The sequence below is a fragment of the Oncorhynchus mykiss genome, chromosome 1, assembly GCF_057628025.1.
Source record: "Oncorhynchus mykiss isolate SJ-2025 chromosome 1, ASM5762802v1, whole genome shotgun sequence".
Taxonomy (NCBI): domain Eukaryota; kingdom Metazoa; phylum Chordata; class Actinopteri; order Salmoniformes; family Salmonidae; genus Oncorhynchus; species Oncorhynchus mykiss.
The window spans coordinates 71,609,527-71,631,607 of NC_143022.1; the positions used below are offsets into that span (position 1 = coordinate 71,609,527).

At 43.7% G+C, this 22,081-nt stretch overlaps 2 protein-coding genes, 1 long non-coding RNA gene and 1 pseudogene across 4 annotated transcripts; all 4 read right to left on the minus strand.

Moving 5' to 3' along the window:
• Positions 1 to 1,248: 1,248 nt before the first annotated feature.
• calhm2.1 (calcium homeostasis modulator family member 2, tandem duplicate 1) lies at positions 1,249 to 3,539 on the minus strand. The gene is made up of 3 exons (XM_021609499.3): positions 3,298 to 3,539; positions 2,335 to 2,963; positions 1,249 to 2,108 (listed from the first exon to the last, which is right to left on the minus strand). Exons 2-3 carry the CDS (start codon positions 2,878 to 2,880, stop codon positions 1,695 to 1,697), a joined length of 960 nt encoding a protein of 319 aa, XP_021465174.1. The 5' UTR covers positions 2,881 to 2,963; positions 3,298 to 3,539; the 3' UTR covers positions 1,249 to 1,694.
• A 149-nt stretch (positions 3,540 to 3,688) lies between these two features.
• Positions 3,689 to 5,567, minus strand: LOC118965304 (calcium homeostasis modulator protein 3-like; annotated as a pseudogene).
• A 1,127-nt stretch (positions 5,568 to 6,694) lies between these two features.
• On the minus strand, positions 6,695 to 16,364 carry hells (helicase, lymphoid specific). Of its 2 annotated transcripts, none has more exons than XM_021609541.3 (23): positions 16,131 to 16,364; positions 15,782 to 15,882; positions 14,222 to 14,340; positions 14,003 to 14,125; positions 12,503 to 12,541; positions 12,376 to 12,400; positions 12,193 to 12,254; positions 12,048 to 12,089; positions 11,681 to 11,905; positions 11,414 to 11,596; positions 11,106 to 11,249; positions 10,780 to 10,976; positions 10,577 to 10,673; positions 10,321 to 10,482; positions 10,036 to 10,178; positions 9,657 to 9,801; positions 9,366 to 9,449; positions 9,127 to 9,246; positions 8,885 to 9,001; positions 8,609 to 8,768; positions 7,809 to 7,905; positions 7,640 to 7,716; positions 6,695 to 7,425 (listed from the first exon to the last, which is right to left on the minus strand). In XM_021609541.3, exons 1-23 carry the CDS (start codon positions 16,136 to 16,138, stop codon positions 7,334 to 7,336), a joined length of 2,562 nt encoding a protein of 853 aa, XP_021465216.3. In that variant the 5' UTR covers positions 16,139 to 16,364; the 3' UTR covers positions 6,695 to 7,333. The 2 variants fall into 2 exon arrangements, with proteins under 2 accessions (XP_021465216.3, XP_021465206.3); XM_021609531.3 differs by having other exon boundaries at positions 14,222 to 14,343; positions 16,131 to 16,306.
• Positions 16,365 to 16,890: 526 nt separating this feature from the next.
• Positions 16,891 to 18,572, minus strand: LOC149985627 (uncharacterized). The gene is made up of 2 exons (XR_016496817.1): positions 18,449 to 18,572; positions 16,891 to 17,404 (listed from the first exon to the last, which is right to left on the minus strand). It is a non-coding gene; the product is annotated as an uncharacterized LOC149985627 (long non-coding RNA).
• Positions 18,573 to 22,081: the final 3,509 nt, after the last annotated feature.

The following is a 22,081-nucleotide window of genomic DNA, read 5'->3' on the forward strand; positions in this document are numbered from 1 at the left end:
GTGAAAAAAAGAGAGAGAAAAAATGAGCCTAACACTGCTAAGTTTAACCCAGGCAGCACCTCTCCTCTGGTCCCAGTCTCTCTTTTTCTCTCTTGGCTCTCAGTCCTGCTTCCTCATAATGGAGCAAGTGAGCACGCCTCCTCAGCTCAGTTTGTAAACATATCCCTGCTCATGTGATTCGCTGTCTGCATCACAGCTCTACTTTCACCCGCCCCCTCCTTTCTCTCTGCCTTGCTCACTTTCCCTCTCATTTTACTTTCCTCCCTCCCCTGCCCTCTTTCCAGCTATAAGCTATTACTAGGCGACAACAGAGCAGGAGCCATATAGGCAGATAGGCAGAAAGGCAAGCAGGCAGACAGCAGGCAGACAGATGGGTTGAGTTCCTGGTCGACTACATTGCAGACGCCATGCCAGAGCTTACAACGCATGGATACATATTCAACATATCAGCTAACAACATCATTTGATATAGCAATCTGATGCTTGACTGCACAGTCAATGACGTGGCAATGGTGGCACGCAACTATCGGTTGATGCAATGCAGTTGGGCAGGAACTCGACCATGGTAACATAGACAGACATGAGGACAAACAGGCAAACAGATAGGTACACATGAACGGCTTCTAGACCAGGGTTGGTCTGGGGGTGGGGAGGGCATGTGGGTACTCAGCCCCGCGAGCAACTGAGGCCTCTCGTGATGAGTTCAGATAACTGTCCTATACAGATAAGCAGACAATCAGATAATCAGATGGGTTTGACAGTCGGACAATCAGGCAGCCAGTGAATCTGATAGTCAGAGAGACAAGCAGATAAACACACACACACACACACACACACACACACACACACACACACACACACACACACACACACACACACACACACACACACACACACACACACACACACACACACACAGAGACAGACACAGACACAGAGACAGAGACAGAGACAGAGACAGAGACAGACACAGACACAGACAGCGACTATCTTAGAGATACCCAGGACGACAGGCATAATAGGTCGTTTTTATAGAAAATTACGAAGAAAAAAGCAACAGAACTGAACCCTGACAGAGAAAACGGTGCTCTGTCTACGAGCTGATGTTTGGAAGTGCAGGATGTTACAGTAACAGGCCATCTAGTCTGAGAGCTTGTCTCTTATTGAGAGGGAGGGTAAAACACCTCCATAAAATGTTCTGTTAAACATGGACCCTGAACTAGACACAATAAGCATATAAACACAAACTCCGAAAAAATACTTTGGACTATCGTCCTTTATCAACCATTACAACCATTTGAAAACTGGAAGAGAGCAGAAGTAAATGGGGAACAATGAAAGTGTAACGTTGGGAACATTAGTTCAATCAATATTTGAGTCCATTCCAATTTACTTCCAATAGTTATCAGGTGCCATCACTAGCCGAAGGGTGTAATAAATACAAATGTGGGATAATACAAGTAAAAGACTAATCTACCCAGGTCAGTGTTCTTCAACCCTGGTCCTGGGGACACATCAGGTGGACATGCTTTTGCTCCAGCCCTGTGCTTACACACCTGATTCTTTCAACTAATCAAGGACTTGACTATTAAGTTAATTAGTTGAATGTCTCAGTGCTGGGCTGGAACAAAAGCCTGCACTCCCAGTGGGTTCCCAGGATCATGGCTGAAGAACACTGGGGTGTCCAGTGCCAGTCAGCTCAGAGTGTCCATCTCTTTCTCCATGGCGTCTATGTTGTTCTCCACACTGTACTGGGCCCACTTGTTGAGGCGGCTATAGAGGGGCAATCCCCTTTTCTCTCTGTACAAGCAGATCCCAGTGATCCGGTTCCACTCTGTACTAGAGATGGGGCTGGCATTCTGGTGCTCCTCCAGCTGCTGTTTCTCCTCTTTCTCCAGGGCCACGAAGCCAAAGTAGCTCTTAACACTCTCAACAGCCAGGATACGGGAGTGCACGTCGGCCGTGCGCTGGAAGAGGTCGTGCTCGTTGGAGCGGAACTGGGACCAGTACGCCTCCTGTTGGTAGCCCAGGGGAGAGCAGCAGCGCTTCATGCACAGCAGGAGGAACAGAACCACTGCCATCCCTGCCACCATCAGCCACCCTAGCAGCTGAAAGGAACAACACCATGACAAATCCCCACAGGAAGAGAAGGCGAACAGCCAAGAAACAAATTCAGGAAACACAAGGGCAGTGATAAGCCATAATGTAATGACACTGTGATAAATAATTTGCATTTGTACTTCCTCTTTCCACCAGCTATAATGCCACAAACATAGTGTCATCAAACACACAGGAAAAGAAAATGGAATAGTGGATTTAGATCAAATTAAATACCTGAGACTCGTACTTCAGCCGGCGTTCAATCTCCGCCCAAAAACCCTGCATCTCCTGTGGGACCGTGGACTTACAGGGAAACCTGGCCATGACCTCTAACCCCTGTCCAGAGGGAAAACCTTCCAAGGTTGAAGGGTCCACAAACTCACTGAGGGCACAGACATAGGCCTCCCCACGTAACAGTGAGATGACAGCCCACGTCACTGGAGCCACGGCCGCTCTGCCAATGATAGTGCCCAGGACGGCGAAGGCAGCCGCCCCCGATAGTTTCCGGCACCTCCTGAGGCGGCACTCAGACACCAGATCCCAGGTACTCTTATTCAGCATGATGCCAACAAGGTAGAATGCCAGGGCGGGCACCCCGATGGCTGCCAGGCCATAGAGATAGTTCCGCCCAGAGGAGCACGGGCAGTCGAAGGCAAATATGTTGTACATGGTCTGACTGGCCACCGTGCCCAGGGCTATCAGGCCATTGAAGATCATTACGTCCTTGCTCTTGAAGAAGAGCGAGACAAACTTGAAGTTCTCTGTGATGAGAGCAGCCATTTTGAAATGTTTGGTGTGTTGTCTGACACTGGAGAGCAATGGAGGGTTTTCCTATTTTGGAGCTTGCACACAGGGGAGTCACGCTATAGAAAGTGAGGGAGATACATGAGATCTTTGTAATCTGAGCTGCCCGGTAAGATAATATGGCGATAAGAGCATTCTATGCACTGGTAATTGAGGCTGCAACAACTGGGAATGCCTACTTCATTGACTAATGGATTTCATTTCATCGAAGAACATAAAATTATGTTTATACATGTATTTCCTGGTAAACTGACGTAGATCAACTGCATAACTTTAGCATTGGTTCATACTAGCACATTCTGTGTGGAGCTAAAGCCTTAACAGAAGCCATGTGATTCCACAGGAAAAGAACAGAGAAGAAAATCTGGAATCAATGAAGTCATGCAAACTTACATTCTATAGCCGGGAGATAGGATATTTGAGGTACATTCTTTGTGTAGAACGGTTGAAAAACAAAATCTGTGAGTAAAAGCAAAAATGGGTATATGATTTCCTAAAGTACCAAAGAGTCCATGCTGGTAGGTTCGGGGGGAGAAACATTCCTCTTTGTGTGTGTTGTCTGGGGTCTGGGCATGTTCAGTGACTCATCGTCGGGAACTGCCCTCCGGTTTCCTCTTTCTTTTTGAACTGAAAACACATGTTGAATGATCACAGAGCAACATGGTGGCTGCAAGCTGACTACTATCTCAGAGCAACTGACTACATCTAAGAAACTACACATAAAATATAAACAATATTCAATTGCACTTTATTTTACAGTACAGAAATGACCAGTTGTTTACCAAAACACATGTATGGTAAAATGGTAATTACACAGTAGTAACCAATGAATTACTTTGGGATTCATTAAATCTATCACCATTAGTACCAGGTACCTTTTGAAGAATAACTAGCATAATGTAAAGTGTTGAATAACTCAGTCCATCTCTAATTTGCATCTGTCTGATATCTATGGAGTTGAGCAGTATGTAAAATGAACTATGCAGAACAAGTCAGTCTAAATCCCAGCACATTCCAATACCCCCAGGCACATAGTTTCTAGGTACACTCTATATTATGCAGCCCATGGAAAACAGTAATAAGCGAATAAGTACTATTTACACAATCACACACACATCTAAACGTCTGAGTAGAGGGTTTTTCCATTGTCGTCCTCCCAGGTGACACACACTCTAGGCCTGTAGGCCATTCTAGTGACATCCAGCTCAGGTTTACACTGGAACCATGTTTGAAGCAGCTGATCCATCTGTTCCTGCTGGGTAATCCCATGGAGTCTATCCTCCTCCTCTTCCACCATATCTTCTTTCCTCCTGTACCTGACTTCGGGTGAGAGAGGCAGTCTTCGCACTGCGTCTTCCCGCATGCCCTCGAAGAACTGCACCACGCACTTGCGGGCAAAACCGCAGCACGCACGTCTAGTCGAAGGGCTTCTGCTCGATGTCCAGGTAGTTGCTCCAGTAGCGTGCCCGAAGGTTGGTGGCATGGTCATTGAAGCAGGGCTTGACGAGACGGCCCAGTGCACCCAAAATAATGAAGAAGAGGAGGATAGACCATCCAATAGCCTGTCAGGGAAGTATAGTATAAAGCGTTAGCATTCGGAATAGAGAATGGAGGACATTAGTCATCAGGACGATTGTTTTGGACACCCCTGCATTAGGAGTAGGATTTAAGTGACTAACAAAACCCTACCTACCTGAACAGTGCAACCACATTTTTGCCGATTTGAATATTAAACCCATCAACTCAAATACGCAAAGTAAAGACATGAGTTTCAGGGTTACTTAAAAATGGGAGTACACTCACTTGGGAGTAGCGGCGCACGTAGCGTGAAACAGCTTTACGGAATGTGATATTCCTGAAGACCAAGTCCTCCTCGCAAGACACCTTGGCCATGAGCTAGACCAGGTCCAGTCCAGTGCTGTCGGGCATGCCTGTGGAAAAATAGAGTACAACTAAGTTAAAGTTAGTGTTTGAGTCCAAGTTAGAATGTTACAAGACTAGACTAGACTAGTTTTACTCTGGGTGAGGGCTTGGGTCAAAGTCAGAGTTGGAGATACAGTCTGCTATTAGTTAAGGTTATACTGTCATTAAATGGTGTTGTGGTTATAGCTACCAGAGAACGGCTTGGGGTCTACACTCATGCCAAAAGCACAGATGAAGATCTTCCCATCCAGCAGAGTGACCAGAATCCATACCATTGGCGCATGTAGAGCCCTATACATCATGGCAGAGAACATGTACCTGGAGAGGGTTATAACATCCCAATAATTACAGGAAGTAGTTGTAGTTGTTGGACTAAAAGCTGTGATGATAGTGGTAATGGTGGTAGTAAACACATGAACATGAGATGGTTTGACAGCAGCACTTGAAAACTCACTTGACAATGGCATGATCTTTGCTTCTCTTCCCAATGGGTCTCAACCATTCTTCCATCATGATTCCCGTGGGTCGATTGAACAAGATTCCCAGGAAGAAGAATATTAAAGGTGGGACAAACATCACCCCCAGTGCGTAGAGTTTGTTATATTGTGGAATACAGGGGCAGTTGAAGTCAAAGCTGGTTTAGAGGTTCACACTGATAAGGGCCAGTACGATGCAGATCAGGGCCAGTACGATGCAGGGTTGGACTGAAAATACTGCTGAACTAACTTCAGACATTCCATGGTTTAGTTAGACCGAAGTCTTATGGAACACGTATGACAATGATCCAGTAAAGTTACTGTACAAAAGTAACTGTAACTGTAAACACCTTATTTTAAAAACAAGTAGGAAAGATTTGCACTACCACAAAATAGTCCTTACTAAAGAATCCGCTGAATTCAAGTGTTGAATCAAAATGTTACTGCCGTACTAGTATTTTTTGGTGCTTTTTTAGAGGTAGTCTTACAAGTCCGAGCAGAGAAGTTGAAAATGCACCAGCCAGGTTAGTGTCCTCTGTGACCACACCCCAGTAATGTGTGTGCAAGGCTGAGCACCCTGACACCAAAGGCTTTAGGAGAGAATGGAGGGTGTGCTCACTAGCTCCTACTGAGCAGGTGCAAGCGAATTCAACACTGTTTAACAATTACTGACCTTTGAATGACAGAATGTGCTTTTAATGACTGCTGTACTCATCAGATCCAGTATTTTAAAGTACTTAAGTAAAAATACTTTAAAGTAGTACTTAAGTCGTATCTGTACTTTACTATTTATATTTGACAACGTTCACTACAATCCTAATGAAAATCATGTACTTTTTATTCATGCACTTATCCCTGGTCTGATCTTGCAGGCCTCATTAAAAACAAATGCTTTGTTTGTAAAGATGTCTGAGTGTTGGAGAGTACCCCTGGCTATCCGTACATTAAAATAAGAAAATGGTGCCATCTGGTTAGGCTAATACAAGGAATTTGAAATGTATACCTTGACTTTTGATACTTAAGTATATTTAAAACCAAATAATTTTATTATTAAAGTAGTATTTTACTGGATGACTCACTTTTACTTGAGTAATTTTCAAAGGTATGTTTACTTTTACTTAAGTATGACAAAGGAGTACTTTTTCCATCACTGGTCTTTTCTATAGCTGTTTTACTCTGATTAAGTATGTTAACTGTTTGGTGGGTCACTTATTGATCCCCAACCATGACATATGTATCAAACATTGTTTTTATACATGTGAAAACATGCATAACCTTTTCAAAAGGCACAGTCATCTTTTTTGGCACATGCCTACTGACAGACCGTCTGTACGTAAGCAGCACTACGTTCCACTATTATAAAGGAATAGAACTCACATGACCATAACACATTCAGGAGATACGGTTTATTTTTTAAAGGGGTTGCATACAAAACAATTAAAAGGGAATGCTCTCAGCTTGTAAAGAAATACCTTTCCTTACATAAAAGTGCTTGGAGTTCTGGTCCAACATACAGTATCAATTAACCCATTTAGTGAACTGAACAAGATAGGAGTACAGCATTTACTTTAGCATGTATTGTGAAAAGTAATTGGTTCCAATGCAAAAAGGTTTGTTTTTTTTTACAAAAAAATAACTTCCAAGTAAATGAATCACTGCACCTAAAGTGGTTAAAAAAAGTCCAGAGTATCTAACTCTACAACAATAATAACAATGGCAGGTAAGAAAGATGTCAAAGCTGTTAGAATACTTTAGTTTCAGTCTCCCTGGTTAAAGACTCCACTATAACCAACAGTATTTGATAAACTCTACAACAAAAATAAACTTCAACAAAAAGGCAGTTAATAACAGACATAAACTTTACAATGAAATACACTTTCTTCAAGTATTAAACCAGTTGTTTTAGGAGGACGGCTTGAGTAAGTCTTCTGGTTTCAGTCTCAGTATTATAACCAACAGCAGCATTGTGGACCCTTAGGATCTAGCTCAAGATCTTTTTGGTTATGACTTTAGGAGTAGCTCGTCTTCTTTCAAACTCTGGTCAAGTTGATCTCAGATGATTCCTTGGCTTCGATAACCTTGAAGACTCCAACCTTCTGTTTTGAGCTCCTCTTGGCCTTGTCTGGAAGGAGCCAAATGATTACATTTCATACAATTGAGCCCAAACAAAAGCTAGGTTTATAATGACAACAGATGTTGAGGGTTCGTCAGGGGGCCATTCTACAGGGGATGGCACCGGAGCTCTACAGAGGTAAAGCATGCCGACAAAGGATCTGAGTATTCTAGAAAGCACCACGACATCCCATTCCATGACGGGTGTTTTTAATCGAACTCACCTAGTAGGTCACTGCGGTCCAGCAGAAACTCCAGGTCCTCGTCACTAATGACCTTCCCCGTGGTGCTTTTCACCTCCCTGAGAAAGACGGTCATTAGATAACAATAGACTTTGACCAACTTACTTTGCATTTGACATTTCATAATGAACATTGATCGACAATCTCGTACTTCTCGTAATCTCTTGCGCTGAGAAGATCCATCAGCTCAGACACATCAACACAGCTCTTGGTCTGTTTGAGCTCAGCTTTTCCTCCTTTGAATTTGTCTGAAGATAAGAAAGAAAAAAAGGTACCAAAATATGAACACATGCACCTAAAAAAAAAAAAAATCTACAATACTCAGTTCTGAAATATTTAGCATCTCTAATGCAGGGAGGGGCGGGCAACTGATGGTGTTGGGGGCCGCCAATAAAGATCTGAACTCCTCATGAGCGGCAGCAGTGGCTCGTGGGTCTGCATACTCACATGTGCAGTCAGAGCCGGCCCTAGCATTTGGGGTGCCCATAGCAAAATTGTTGCCCGCCCGCCCACCCCTTGTTAGCAAAACATTTTAGCAGCCCCTCTTGACAGCAGATAAACATTAAGTTTGAGTTAATTTCCTGCAATTCTACAAATTTTGTCATAGGGTGGAAAAATTACATCTGAGTGAGTGTGACTAACCAAATCAATGTGGGCCCCCTGGTCAGTATTCGACCATGACTACTAGAAGTTCAGAGAGATGGCTAGACTAATTTACCAACCTAAAAAATGTTCGCTGACAAGGGTGACTGACAAGAGAAACTGCTGATTCAAAACAAAATGTCTAAATTGCACCATGTGTATTCTACCATTTTAACTTTGTCCATGGGCCTACAAAAAAGGGGCCAGGCCACCAGTTGCCCATCCCTGCTTTAATACATCTTTAATTCATGTGGGTTTTAGATTTCCCTCAATGTAATAGTTGTGTCCTGGATGTGGTACTCTACGCACTCTTGTGAATGACCATCTTCTCCAGTTTCCTCTTGGCTGAGGCTCTCTCCAGGATCTTCTGGTCGATGGTGTTGGCAGTGACCAGGCGATACACCACCACGGGTTTGGTCTGCCCGATGCGGTGGCACCTATCCTGGGCCTGCAGGTCTGCCTGGGGGTTCTGACAGAAGAAGAGTCCGGTCATTATCGTATGGAAACAAGACCAGTAGGTACCAAACAAATAGTAGTAGGCAACGTTTGTTGCGCTCATCCAGAGAGCATGAGTTCTACACCTACCCAGTCACTGTCAAAGATGATGACCGTGTCAGCAGCAGTCAGGTTGATGCCCAGGCCACCTGCTCTGGTGCTCAGTAGGAAGAGGAACACCTCCGGGTCAGACGAGAACTTTGTCATCTGCAAAGAAAATATGGAGGGATTGTTGCACAGCACAAGAAAGGAGAGAGATGATTATAAGAGCTGTATGACTGCTTCATGGCAGAGTGCTTTAAGGGAAATTCCTTTGTGGGGAGTAGACTCACGTTCTCCTCTCTGTCGGCATAAGCCATTGTCCCGTCCAGTCGGCTGTACTGGTAACCACGCAGGTAGCAGTAGTCCATTAGGATATCCAAGATGGACGTCATCTGGCTGAAAATCAACACCTGTTTGTCCGCAACGTCGAGTCAGAAGTGGTCACAAACATCTCTCAATAAATACATATTCAAGCAAAAAGGTTGGGGTATTAAAATCCCAACACTTGTCACAGAATTTGTCAGTTTACCTTGTGTCCCCTCCTCTTCAGCTCTGGCAGCATTCTGTCCAGAATGAGGAACTTCCCAGAGGTCTGCACCAGTTGCTCGTCAATCTGCAGGGGAAAGAGATTGAGGGTGAAACAAGACAATGCATTTACAAATGAGCTACACCAGATGACAGTCCAACTCCCAACGCGCTGACAAAAGCCTCTACTTAGCTGCGATGAGAAGTCATGAATGCACCCACAACATTCATTGGCCGTGTCATTTCGAAACATCATTTTGTGCCAGTAGCCATTGAAATCCAGCAGGGCCTTTACCTTGAACTCCTGAGTGGCTGGGTCCAGTGGGTACTCTATGAGGTAGGGGTGGTTACAGCACCTCTTCAGCAGCATGAGGATGTTCTGCAGCTTCAGGTTGATCTGGGAGTCCAGGGGCATCTGCACGTCCACCACCGGGGCGGGGCTGGAGAGGAGAGATACGTTACACCACAGCGGGGGCAAATTGCAAACCCTAGTCTTTATGGTTAATTTATATTAAGAGGTGATATTAAAATGCAGTTGACATTCACAAAAAATGTAGAAATTACACAGACTTGATAAACTACAATTGATGACCATAACAATATAATCATCCCATTTATGGGCACAGCATTGTTTGCGTCACACAGAACACTACCATAGTAGAGGAGATTCTGACCTCAGCTCTGCCTCCTTCTGAACCCTCTCCAGGTATTTCTCCAGGTCATAGGGCGTGTCACCATCAGTCTCTTTGTAGTCCACAGGCCTCCTGGTCCTGCGCTTAGGCCTGCCGTCGGTCGTCAGCACCACTGGGGCCTCCCCCTGAAAGGGGACACGTCTCTTAGAAACATCTTTCAAAACAAAGCACGGCCTCAGAAGTCTGCAATATTTATTTTCCATTCTATACCCTTGTTTTTCTATAGTATAACCATATGACAGTGTAGCAGTGAACTGAAGGTCTTACCTTCTCCTGGCCCAGCATTTTGGCAATGGTCTTGTTGACCACAGCAGTGTAAAAAGACTCCTGTTTGGCAGTGAGTGGGGCGTACACAACAATCTCTTTCTTGGGCGGCACCTCCAACGTCACGTCAGACTTCAGTCGTCGTAGCAGGAACGGCGTCAGAATCTGCAGATGAAAGAGTTTATGGACAATCTCCCTACAGGTTTAACCATTTTATCTTCCCCAGTGAATTGCAGAGCTAGTCAGTCAGAGGGCTTACCTGGTGGAGCATGTGCAGGATGTTCTGCTCTCGTTCGTTAGCCACAACTTGTTTTGCATTTGATCCAATGGTGTCGATGTCAAACCACGACTCAAAGCTGTAGAGATAAGTAAAGTGCAATTAAGTTTACAAGGCGAAATTTAAACATTCTGTATAGTCCCATTCCAACAGTAGAGGCCAACATAGACAGACATGTCCCTTACCTCTTGAGGTCGTCAAAGACCTCAGGCAGGAGGAAGTTGAGCAGTGACCAGAGCTCAGCCAGGTTGTTCTGCAGCGGCGTGCCTGTCAGGAGCAGTTTGTTGTCCGTGGGCAGCATCTTGAGTTCCCTCACCAGTCGGCAGTTCAGGTTTTTGATCCTGTGGCCCTCGTCCACGATCAGGTACTTCCACTGGAAGCGCTAGGGAGGAACAGCAAAAGGCGGTTATCAGTGAGATGCTGAATGGGTTAAATAGGTTGCACAACTTAAGGCAAATTTAATACATGCAACTTTTACAACTTACATGATGAGTAGGGGAGTTGGGCCTACCTGCAGAAACTTCCTGTCTATCATGGCAATCTCAAAGGAGGTGACCACCACAGGGCACATGTTGTGAGGCCCCTGGGGCTTACGAATCTGCTTTAACAACGACATCCTCTCCTTAGCAGGCCCATGGTACAGCTGTACGGACACCTTACCATTCAAGATGAACAAGGAATTGAACAGTGAAATATATATATTTTTAAACAGTAATTGATTGGTGATGCACGTGACATTCAATTGCACAACTTCTGTAATACTTTGAATAGTTTTTTTTTTTAGGGAGGAGTGTTTTTGTGTGTGTTTTTTTTTTTTACCTCTGGAGTGAAGCGCTTGAACTCATTGATCCAGTTGGGCAGAGTGGACAGGGGGGCCACTACCAAGAAGGGTCCCAGCACCTTTCTCTCCAGCATCATGGCCACGTGGGCGATGCACTGGATGGTCTTCCCCAGACCCATCTCATCTGCCAGGATCCCATTAATACCATTCTCCCACAACATCTGGAGAAAACAAAATACACACCAAGGTTATAATGAAATATCTCTATGATCAAACAAAATGGGCATAATCAACAGCCCACTTACCCTGAGCCACTCCACGCCCTCTATCTGGTACGACCTCATGACTCCCCCAGTGAAGAGCAGGGGCTGCTGGGCGGGCACGGCCTGCCCGTTCACTTTCCTGTCTGGGTCCAGCAGTTGTTTGGCATTGTCTCTCACAGCCTCCGACAGACGGCCCTTGATGTCAGCATTTGAGTCACTCATCTTTTCAATGTCCGCCGCTTCCAGCTTCTTCTTCCCAAGGACCTCCTGTTATTCACGGACAGATATATTGGCATTAGAGCATCTGGGACATCTAGGACTCATCAACACTCTCCCAAGTTCTTGAGTCTAAGAGTAACAATCAGTTTTTAAAAATGCTCCTTGCGGTGTATAAACAAAAGGCCTTTACCTCATCCTCCACTTTAGGTTTCTTGGCCTTGGACATAATTTCCTGAAACAAAAAGCAAAAAAAGGATGACATATGCAACAAAAAAGGTTGAATAGCATGAAATAGGCATTCGTCTACATTTCAAAAAGAGACGGTCACCTCTTACCTCTTTAGACATGACATCAGCGATTTTGTAATCTTCCTCCCTCTCCCTTTTCTTTCTTTCAACTGAAAAAACAGAAAGACAAATTCAGGAGCCGGATATCATCAATATAAAATTGTGTTTCAACATCAACTAGAGGATTTCAATGGTCATGATGCAAAGTAACAGGACACAAGTGCTGCCTACCTCTTCCAGTCTTTTTGTCAGTGCCCTGTGACAAGAAAATGTTAAATGTTTAGTGATTAAGGAGCTGCTGGCAGCAATAAATCACAGAAACATAACAAAAACACACAGGAATGGAAAACTCACTCACCTTGTGTGTCTTTTTCAGTCTCTCTTTCTTCAGCATTTCCTGGGTATATAGGGAAAATGTACTGTTAGACACTGCTTTTTCAAATACTATTCAGACTACTTGGGTAGATTATACAGTACCAGTCAAAAGTCTGGACACCTACTCAATGCAGTGTTTATTTTTTACATTGTAGAATAATAGCGACGACATCAAAACTAAGAAATAACACACGACAAGAACAGCTCAAATAAGCAAAGAGAAAGGACAGTCCATCATTACTGTAAGACATGAAGGTCAGTCAATCTGGAACATTTCAAGAACTTTGAAAGTTTCTTCAGGTGCAGTCGCAAAAACCATCCAGCGCTATGATGACTCTCACGAGGACTGCTACAGGAAAGGAAGACCCAGAGTTACCTCTGCTGCAGAGGACAAGTTCATTAGAGTTAATTGCACCTCAGATTGCAGCCCAAATAAATGCTTCAGAGTTCAAGTAACAGACACATCTCAACATCAACTGTTCAGAGGAGAACGTGTGAATCAGGCCTTCATGGTCAAATTGCTGCAAACCACTATAGGACACCAATAAGAAGAAGATACTTGCTTGGGCCAAGAAACACGGGCAGAGTACATTAGACTGGTGGAAATCTGTTCTTTGGTCTAATGAGCCCAAATTTGAGATTTTTGGTGAGACGCAGAGTAGGTGAACGGATGATCTCCACGTGTGATTCCCACCGTGAAGCATGTAGGAGGCGTGATGGTGCTTTGCTGGTGACACTGTCAGTAATTTATTTAGAATTCAAGGCACACTTAACCAGCATGGCTACCACAGCGATACACCATCCCATCTGGTTTGCGCTTTAGTGGGACTATCGTTTGTTTTTCAACAGGACACTGACCCAACACACCTCCAGGGTGTGTAAGGGCTATTTGACCAAGGAGAGTGAGTGCTGCATCAGATGACCTGGCCTCCACAATCACACAACCTCAACCCAATTGAGATGGTTTGGGATGAGTTGGAATGAAGGAAAAGCAGCCTTCAAGACTGTTGGAAAAGCATTCCAGGTGAAGCTGGTTGAGAGAATGAGCAAAGCTGTCATCAAGGCTAATTTGAAGAATCTCAAATTTTGGTTTAACACTTTTTTTGGTTACTACATGATTCCATGTGTTATTTCATAGATTTGATGTCTTCACTACTATTCTACAACGTAGAATATAGTAAAAATAAAGAACCTTTGAATGAGTAGGTGTCCAAACTTTTGACTGGTACTGTATGCGTTTCCATGCATTTTTCAGACAATCGCACGAGTTGGAAAGCAATTATCCCCCAAAGGAGGCCTGGAAACAGCAAAGCTAAGGAGCTTAGGTAGTGACTGCCTAGATTCCTGTTCTCATTTGTATTTGTTCACCTGTAACTCATTAGCTGTAACATGATCAAATCACATCTATGGATAGGTAGTAGTTGTACAATGAGCTGTGCAAGAGGTACTTCTAATATTCCACTCCACTGGTATTAGGACTTACCTCCTGCTGCTGTTGCTCCATCTTGGTAAGAAGGAATTTGGAATAGATGTTACTTTTCTCCAGCAAGTGTTGCAGCCTCTTGAAGCGAATGTCATGAGATTCCTTCTCCCGAGCTTCTCGAGCCTTGGGAAAAAAAAGAGAGTAATGTTGGCCATTGAAAACTATAAATTACATTATCACTAGTTATTCAGACACTGTTTTTCAACAACAAAAACGAACCTTTTTCATTATCTCCTCTTCTTGTTTCTCTCCTTTCTCCATCAATTGTTTCTCCTCTTCCTCCATATCTTTTGTGATGACAACTGCAGACACTACAGCTTCAGCTTCCACACTTGCAGCTGCTGAGATGTTATATGGTTAACGTACACTACATGACCAAAAGTATGTGGACACCTGCTCGCATAACATCTAATTCCAAAATCATGGCATTAATATGGAGTTGGTCCCCCTTTGCTGCTATAACAGCCTCCACTCTTCTGGGAAGGCTTTCCAATAGATGTTGTAAAATTGCGGGGACTTGCTTCCATTCAGCCACAAGAGCATTAGAGAGGTCGGCAATGATGTTGGCCCATTAAGCCAGGCATGCAGTCAGCGTTCCAATTCATCCAAAAGGTGTTCGATGGGGTTGTGGTCAGGGCTCTGTGCAGGCCAGTCAAGTTCTTCCACATGATAGACAAACCATTTCTGTATGGACCTCGCTTTGTGCACGGGGCATTGTCATGCTGAAACAGGAAAGGGCCTTCCCCAAACTGTTGGCACAAAACACAGAATCGTCTAGAATGTCCCACCGCACCGGTAACCCCTGTATATAGCCTTATTTTTTTCATTTATTTTTCTCTTTGCTTAATTATTCAATATTTTCTTAACTCTTTCTTGAACTGCATTGTTGGTTAAGGGCTTGTATGTAAGCATTTCACGGTAAGGTCGACACCTACTGTACTCGGCACGTGACAAATAAAATTTGATTTGGAATGTCATTGTATGCTATAGCATTCAGATTTCCCTTTACTGCAACTAAGGAGCCTAGGCCGAACCATGAAAAGCAGCCCCAGACCATTATTCCTCCACCACCAAACTTCAGTTGGCACTATCCATTGGGGCAGGTAGCGTTTTCCTGGCAGATGAAGAGTGATTCATCACTCCACTGCTCCAGAGTCCAATGGCGGTGTGCTTTACACCACTCCAGCCGAAGCTTGGCATTGCGCATGGTGATCTTAGGCTTGTGCATGCCTCCTTTGCCATGGAAACACCTCCTTTGACAAGCTCCCGACAAACAGTTATTAAGCTGACATTGCTTCCAGAGGCGGTTAGGAACTCGGTAGTGAGTGTTGCAACCGAGGACAGGTGATTTATTTTTTTTACACACTTCAGCACTCTGTGGTTCTGTACCTGTGAGCTTGTGTGGCCTACCACTTCACATCTGAGACGTTGTTGCTCCTACCCTTTTCCACTTCACAATAACAGCACTTACAGTTGACCAGGGCAAAACATTTGATGAACTGAATTGGTGGCATCCTATGATGTTGCCACATTGAAAGTCACAGCTATTCACTAAGGCCATTCTACTACCAATGTTGGGTCTATAGAGATTGCACGGCTGTGTGCTCGATTTTATACCCCTGTCAGCAACGGCTAATTTGAAGGGGTGTCCAGATACTTTTATATATATATCGTATATGGTTATAATTTATATGAAGGGAAGAATTGTGAACCTCTAAGGGTAGTAGCTACTACAAGTTAGTAAGCCACCGATGGCCAATTATGAGTGTCTTCACTTACCATTTTCAGGCAAAGTCTCCTCCATAGCTGTACCCAGCGGTTCTTCAGATTCGTTAGGCTTTGGACAATGAGGAGACATGCTTCGGGTTTCTTCCTTTACGCTGTTGAGTAAATATTAAATGAATGGGAGTGAGACAAATAACCGTGCATGTGTAAACTGTGTGGCAAGTAAACAGTTCAGCTAGCTAGCTAGCCTTGAAGCTACGAAACACTACACTAACGTTACCGACGTCATAGCGATTTAACGTTAACTAGCTAGGGCTACTAACGTTAACGTTAGCCTAGCCCTAGGTTAAATCTAACGGTAGCTGCATGCACAAAGACCGTTTTGAAACAATACAGGACTTACCAACTCATATTGGGAAAACCTTCCAAACTAGATATGTAGCAAAATAAACTATTTCCCTGGGATATTTATTTTAGGAAGAACTAGCTAGATATAGCAAGTTATACAAAGAAGTTACACAAGCAAGCAACAGTCTGTCTGTGTGATGACTGACTGTAGAATTAAGGAGGTGGGGCTTCATGATTTCGCGCCAAAGAGGATGAAACTAATGTTAAAGACAGGGGGATCTGATATATTGAAAATCCAACAGTGTTGCTATTTTTGGATTGCAGAACATCAAAAGAGGGAAGACTTGATTATATGATCATGAGTAAGATTATATTACATTTTCACTCGCAATAAAATTGTTCAGAATTGAGATATGAAATCGCTTCATGAAACCTTTACCCCTTAGGATCATATATCTAAAATCCAATGCATTAATATTTCCCGCGAACTCTGACACGACTGACCAACGATACCGGTTCCGCAGAGTATGGTCAAAGTTTTTTTTAAATAACTAACCCATTTTTCTATCTGCAGTGGAGCCCCCAGAAATGTTTCATAGTGGTGGCCAGATGGGGCCACTGAAAATCTTGGGGTGGCAAAACAAAACCAAAAGCCATAAATGAATTTCACAGCAATTCTATTATGCTGTTGTAGTATATAGACTAGTTGAAAATTATGTCAATATGAGAGTTAAGGAATGAATACTGATATACTTTGGTTTCTTATTTTACAGTTAATGTTTAAAAAGTTTAAAAACATCACACAGAGGCCAATACAGGTTTATTATTTTCAATACAGCTTTATTCAGGTGTTTTGTAAACAAAAATATTATATATGTCCAAAAATGAAGAAAAAAAATGGGGGAAAAAAGCATTATCATGGACAATGTACATTTTACTATAGCCTACTCACAACCTACTCATATCAACATTGTTTTCAATACAGCTTTATTTGCCTGTTGCTGTGTCTTTTGGCAAACACATCCACAAAATCTTAAAGATTTATGTCCCTAGCCCGTCTTCACTCTACACATAGCATTAGTATGTGATTCTGATTTGTCATGGCCTACAAATCCCTCATCTTTGTAAGTTGCTTTTGTCCATTTTTGAACCCCTCTCAGATGTAAACACTGAATCACCTGAGGAGGGGAGACTGAAGTGCCAGCAGGCATAGCAGTAGGCATAGTCTTTACTCCGAGAGTATTCCAGTCATTTATGCTTACTGTACCGTCCACGGGAAAAACTTCAGATGTGGCTGTTTGGGCCCCTCTGCTCTTGACTGGGATATATCTAGGATGAAAGAAGAGGCAAAATCAGTTATTCTAATTTTAAAATAATAATAACAATAATAATAATAATTATAATAATAACATGAGTAGCTAGCCCCTCTCCATTGTAATTACCGATTACATTTGTAATATCGGCCTATAGACTATTCTATTCAGACTATTCAAACTCAACTACTAATAAACATGAATCAGAAGGCTTTATGTGATTATGTCATGACTCATAACTCAATGTAGACATGTTATAACCATACATTTATCCAGATAACGTTACTCTCTAGCCATCCATTTCATTATCAGGGGCACTGTCACAACTTCACCTGTTGGTCCAGGAACGGGTTAAATAGCTCAAGCTGAGTCCTCCCTCGCATGGTTGTCAACCTCTGTGACTGTTGTTGCTGCCTGTTCCGCACTTTCGTGCCATGCTGCGGTCTGTTGTTCTTTACTGTGCTCTGTCACTGATGCTGCCTGTGCGTCACTGTCATGTTCTGCCTCTGTTCTGTCATGCTCTCTCGCTGCCTCTGCCTGTTCATTGGCTTGCTCAATGATGTTATCATCATCATCTTCAACTGCCTCCTCACTAACGTTAACCCTCTGCTGCTGCTCCCCTGTCGGCTGCGTCTCCCCTGTACCATTTTTCTTAAAAGAAATAAGAGATATCCGTGGACTTTCTCTTCATTGTCTGGAAATTGACATAGCTACAGTGACTAACCGTAGCTAGTAAGCTAACGCTATACCAGCCCATAATGTCAGCTAGGTAGATGATCTGCCAGTCCTAAATTCATCAAGCGGTTTGAAAATTGTTCTAGAAAGCTATGATAACTCTAACTATAGTTAGCTAACACTCACTATGCTGCAGAGTAACCTTAAAACGGCATAAACTAACTAGCTAAGCCTCCCCCCCCCCCCCCCCCCCCCAATACCTAATTTAATTAGCTAACTAACTAACCTAGCTAGCTAGGTAATTCGACATTGTCAAAAAACGAACAGTTTACAGAATATTTTTTTACATTTTTTTACTATAAGTAGTATTGCATGACTTACTTACCCGTTAGCAGTCTTAACTCAACTCTGCAGGAAGCTGCCAGCTAAGCTAGCTTCCGATGATGCCACCAGAGACACGAAGCTGAGCTCAGCTGCTGCTGTCCGGGAGGCAGACTGCCATCTGGACTATTATGAAAAATATACATTATTGATTTATATTAATAGTACCTCTTGTAAAATATATTATGCATATGCGACTGGCGAGGGGGGGCCAGCAATTGTATCCCCTTGGCGGTGCCAATGAACGCTGTATCCTCCTTGCATCTGCAAAAAACCCAGCCTTACTTATGATTCAGTACTACACAAATTGGTAAAAATGATTTATTTACTAGCTAACTAAATAATAGCATAGGATAAATACAGAGACACTGTTTAGGTTATTGACTAGAAACTTAATATGATAGAAACACAATATGACGGCTTGTCACAAAATATATGGAGAGGGGGGGGGGGGGGGCAGAGAGGGACAGAGACACAATACTTTGGGACATTTAGAAACTACTCCCACAGTAATTCCAGTTGGACAAAAAAGTATTTAGTCAGCCACCAATTGTGCAAGTTCTCCCACTTAAAAAGATGAGAGAGGTCTGTAATTTTCATCATAGGTACATTTCAACTATGAGAGACAAAATGAGAAAAAAAAATCCAGAAAATCACATTGTAGGATTTTTTATGAATTTATTAGCAAATTATGGTGGAAAATAAGTCGTAATTAAGTAAGTAAGTAATCTAACTAACAATTCCAAAACTACTGTCTTATACACAGTGTAAGGGGATAAAGAATATGTACATAAAGATATATGGATGAGTGATGGTACAGAGCAGCATAGGCAAGATACAGTAGATGGTAGTATGTACATGAATGTATAGTTAAAGTGACTATGCATATATGATAAACAGAGAGTAGCAGCAGCATAAAAATATGGGTTGGGGGGGGAACACAATGCAAATAGTCCGGGTAGCCATTTGATTACCTGTTCAGGAGTTGTATGGCTTGGGGGTAAAAACTGTTGAGAAGCCTTTTGTCCTAGACTTGGCACTCCGGTACCGCTTGCCATGCGGTAGTAGAGAGAACAGTCTATGACTGGGGTGGCTGGGGTCTTTGACAATTTTTAGGGCCTTCCTCTGACACCGCCTGGTGTAGAGGTCCTAGATGGCAGGCAGCTTAGCCCCAGTGATGTACTGGGCCATATGCACTACCCTCTGTAGAGCCTTGCGGTCAGAGGCCGAGCAATTGCCGTACCAGGCAGGGATGCAACCAGTCAGCTCTCGATGTTGCAGCTGTAGAACCTTTTGAGGATCTCAGGACCCATGCCAAATATTTTTAGTTTCCTGAGGTGGAATAGGCTTTGTCGTGCCCTCTTCACGACTGTCTTGGTGTGTTTGGACCATTCTAGTTTGTTGTTGATGTGGACAACAAGGAACTTGAAGCTCTCAACCTGCTCCACTACAGCCCCATCAATGAGAATGGGGGTGTGCTCGGTGCTCCTTTTCCTGTAGTCCACAATCATCTCCTTAGTCTTGGTTACGTTGAGCGATAGGTTGTTATTCTGGCACCACCCGGCCAGGTCTCTGACCTCCTCCCTATAGGCTGCCTCGTCGTTGTCGGTGATCAGGCCTACCACTGTTGTGTCTTCTGAAAACTTAATGATGGTGTTGGAGTCGTGCCTGGCCATGCAGTCGTGGGTGAACAGGGAGTACAAGAGGGGACTGAGCCAGCACCCCTGGAGAGCTCCAGTGTTGAGGATCAGCGTGGCAGATGTGTTGCTACCTACCCTTACCACCTGTGGGCGGCCCGTCAGGATGTCCAGGATCCAGTTGCAGAGGGAGGTGTTAAGTCCCAGGATCCTTACATGCTGACCAGACCGAACACATCGTGTGCGCAAGCATCGCAAAATACATTTTGAAATCCATGTTATTCAATTATTGCACCCACACTGCTCGCGCACACCAACGATGCGATGCCAAGGGCTAAAATAGAACTAATTTCTATTTCTGATGCAGATCGCACTGAAAGTCCTGCCTCTTCCATCTCTTCATTGGTTTATAGAAGCAGGTACCCACGTGCCATCTCCTCATTGGTTATACCCACGTGGGTGATTGAAAGACGAACTGTTTTGCCGATAGTCGTGGTAATACTATGAAAGTTTAGATGCCGATCACCATATAAGTTCAATGATGAAAAAGCCTGGAAGGAGGAGAGATGACTAGAAACGATTCGGTTGGCCGTTTTATGTGTGCATTTTATTGCATGACATAAGTATTTGATACATCAGAAAAGCAGAACCTAATATTTGGTACAGAAACCTTTGTTTGCAACTACAGAGATCATACGTTTCCTGTAGTTCTTGACCAAGTTTGCACACACTGCAGCAGGGATTTTGGCCCACTCCGCCATACAGACCTTCTCCAGATCCTTCAGGTTTCGGGGCTGTCGCTGGGCAATACGGACTTTCAGCTCCCTCCAAAGATTTTCTATTGGGTTCAGGTCTGGAGACTGGCTAGGCCAGGAGTGGCTTCTTACGGAGCCACTCCTTAGTTGCCCTGGCTGTGCGTTTCGGGTCATTGTCATGCTGGAAGACCCAGCCACGACCCATCTTCAATGCTCTTACTGAGGGAAGGAGGTTGTTGGCCAAGATCTCGCGATACATGGCCCCATCCATCCTCCCCTCAATATGGTGCAGTCGTCCCCTTTGCAGAAAAGCATCCCCAAAGAATTATGTTTCCACCTCCATGCTTCACGGTTGGGATGGTGTTTTTGGGGTTGTACTCATCCTTCTTCTTCCAAACACGAGTGGAGTTTAGACCAAAAAGCTATATTTTTGTCTCATCAGACCACATGACCTTCTCCCATTCCTCCTCTGGATCATCCAGATGGTCATCGGCAAACTTCCGACTGGCCTGGACATGCGCTGGCTTGAGCAGGGGGATCTTGCGTGCGCTGCAGGATTTTAATCCATAACGGCGTAGAGTGTTACTAATGGTTTTCTGTGGGACTGTGGTCCCAGCTCTCTTCAGGTCATTGACCAGGTCCTGCCGTGTAGTTCTGGGCTGATCCCTCACCTTTCTCATGATCATTGATGCCCCACGAGGTGAGATCTTGCATGGAGCCCCAGACCGAGGGTGATTGACCGTCATCTTGAACTTCTTCCATTTTCTAATAATTGCGCCAACAGTGGTGGCCTTCTCACCAAGCTGCTTGCCTATTGTCCTGTAGCCCATCCCAGCCTTGTGCAGGTCTACAATTTATCCCTGATGTCCTTACACAGCTCTCTGGTCTTGGCCATTGTGGAGAGGTTGGAGTCTGTTGGATTGAGTGTGTGAACAGGTGTCTTTTATACAGGTAACGAGTTCAAACAGGTGCAGTTAATACAGGTAATGAGTGGAGAACAGGAGGGCTTCTTAAAGAAAAACTAACTTACTGGTTGGTAGGTGATCAAATACTTATGTCATGCAATAAAATGCAAATTAATTACTTAAAAATCATACAATGTGATTTTCTGGATTTTTGTTTTAGATTCCGTCTTTCACAGTTGAAGTGTACCTATGATAAAAATTACAGACCTCTACATGCTTTGTAAGTAGGAAAACCTGGAAAATCGGCAGTGTATCAAATACTCGTTCTCCCCACTGGATA

Excerpts from the sequence above, each read along its gene's own strand:
- calhm2.1 (XM_021609499.3), bottom strand. The coding sequence starts at position 2,880 with ATGGCTGCTCTCATCACAGAGAACTTCAAGTTTGTCTCGCTCTTCTTC. Across the intron at positions 2,109-2,334 it reads GGCTGAAGTACGAGTCTCAG|CTGCTAGGGTGGCTGATGGT; the intron begins GTATTTAATTTG and ends TGTTCCTTTCAG.
- hells (XM_021609531.3), bottom strand. Across the intron at positions 12,090-12,192 it reads CTGATGTCATGTCTAAAGAG|GAAATTATGTCCAAGGCCAA; the intron begins GTAAGAGGTGAC and ends TTTTTGTTTCAG. Across the intron at positions 10,179-10,320 it reads AAATGCTGGGCCAGGAGAAG|GGGGAGGCCCCAGTGGTGCT; the intron begins GTAAGACCTTCA and ends GTCCCCTTTCAG.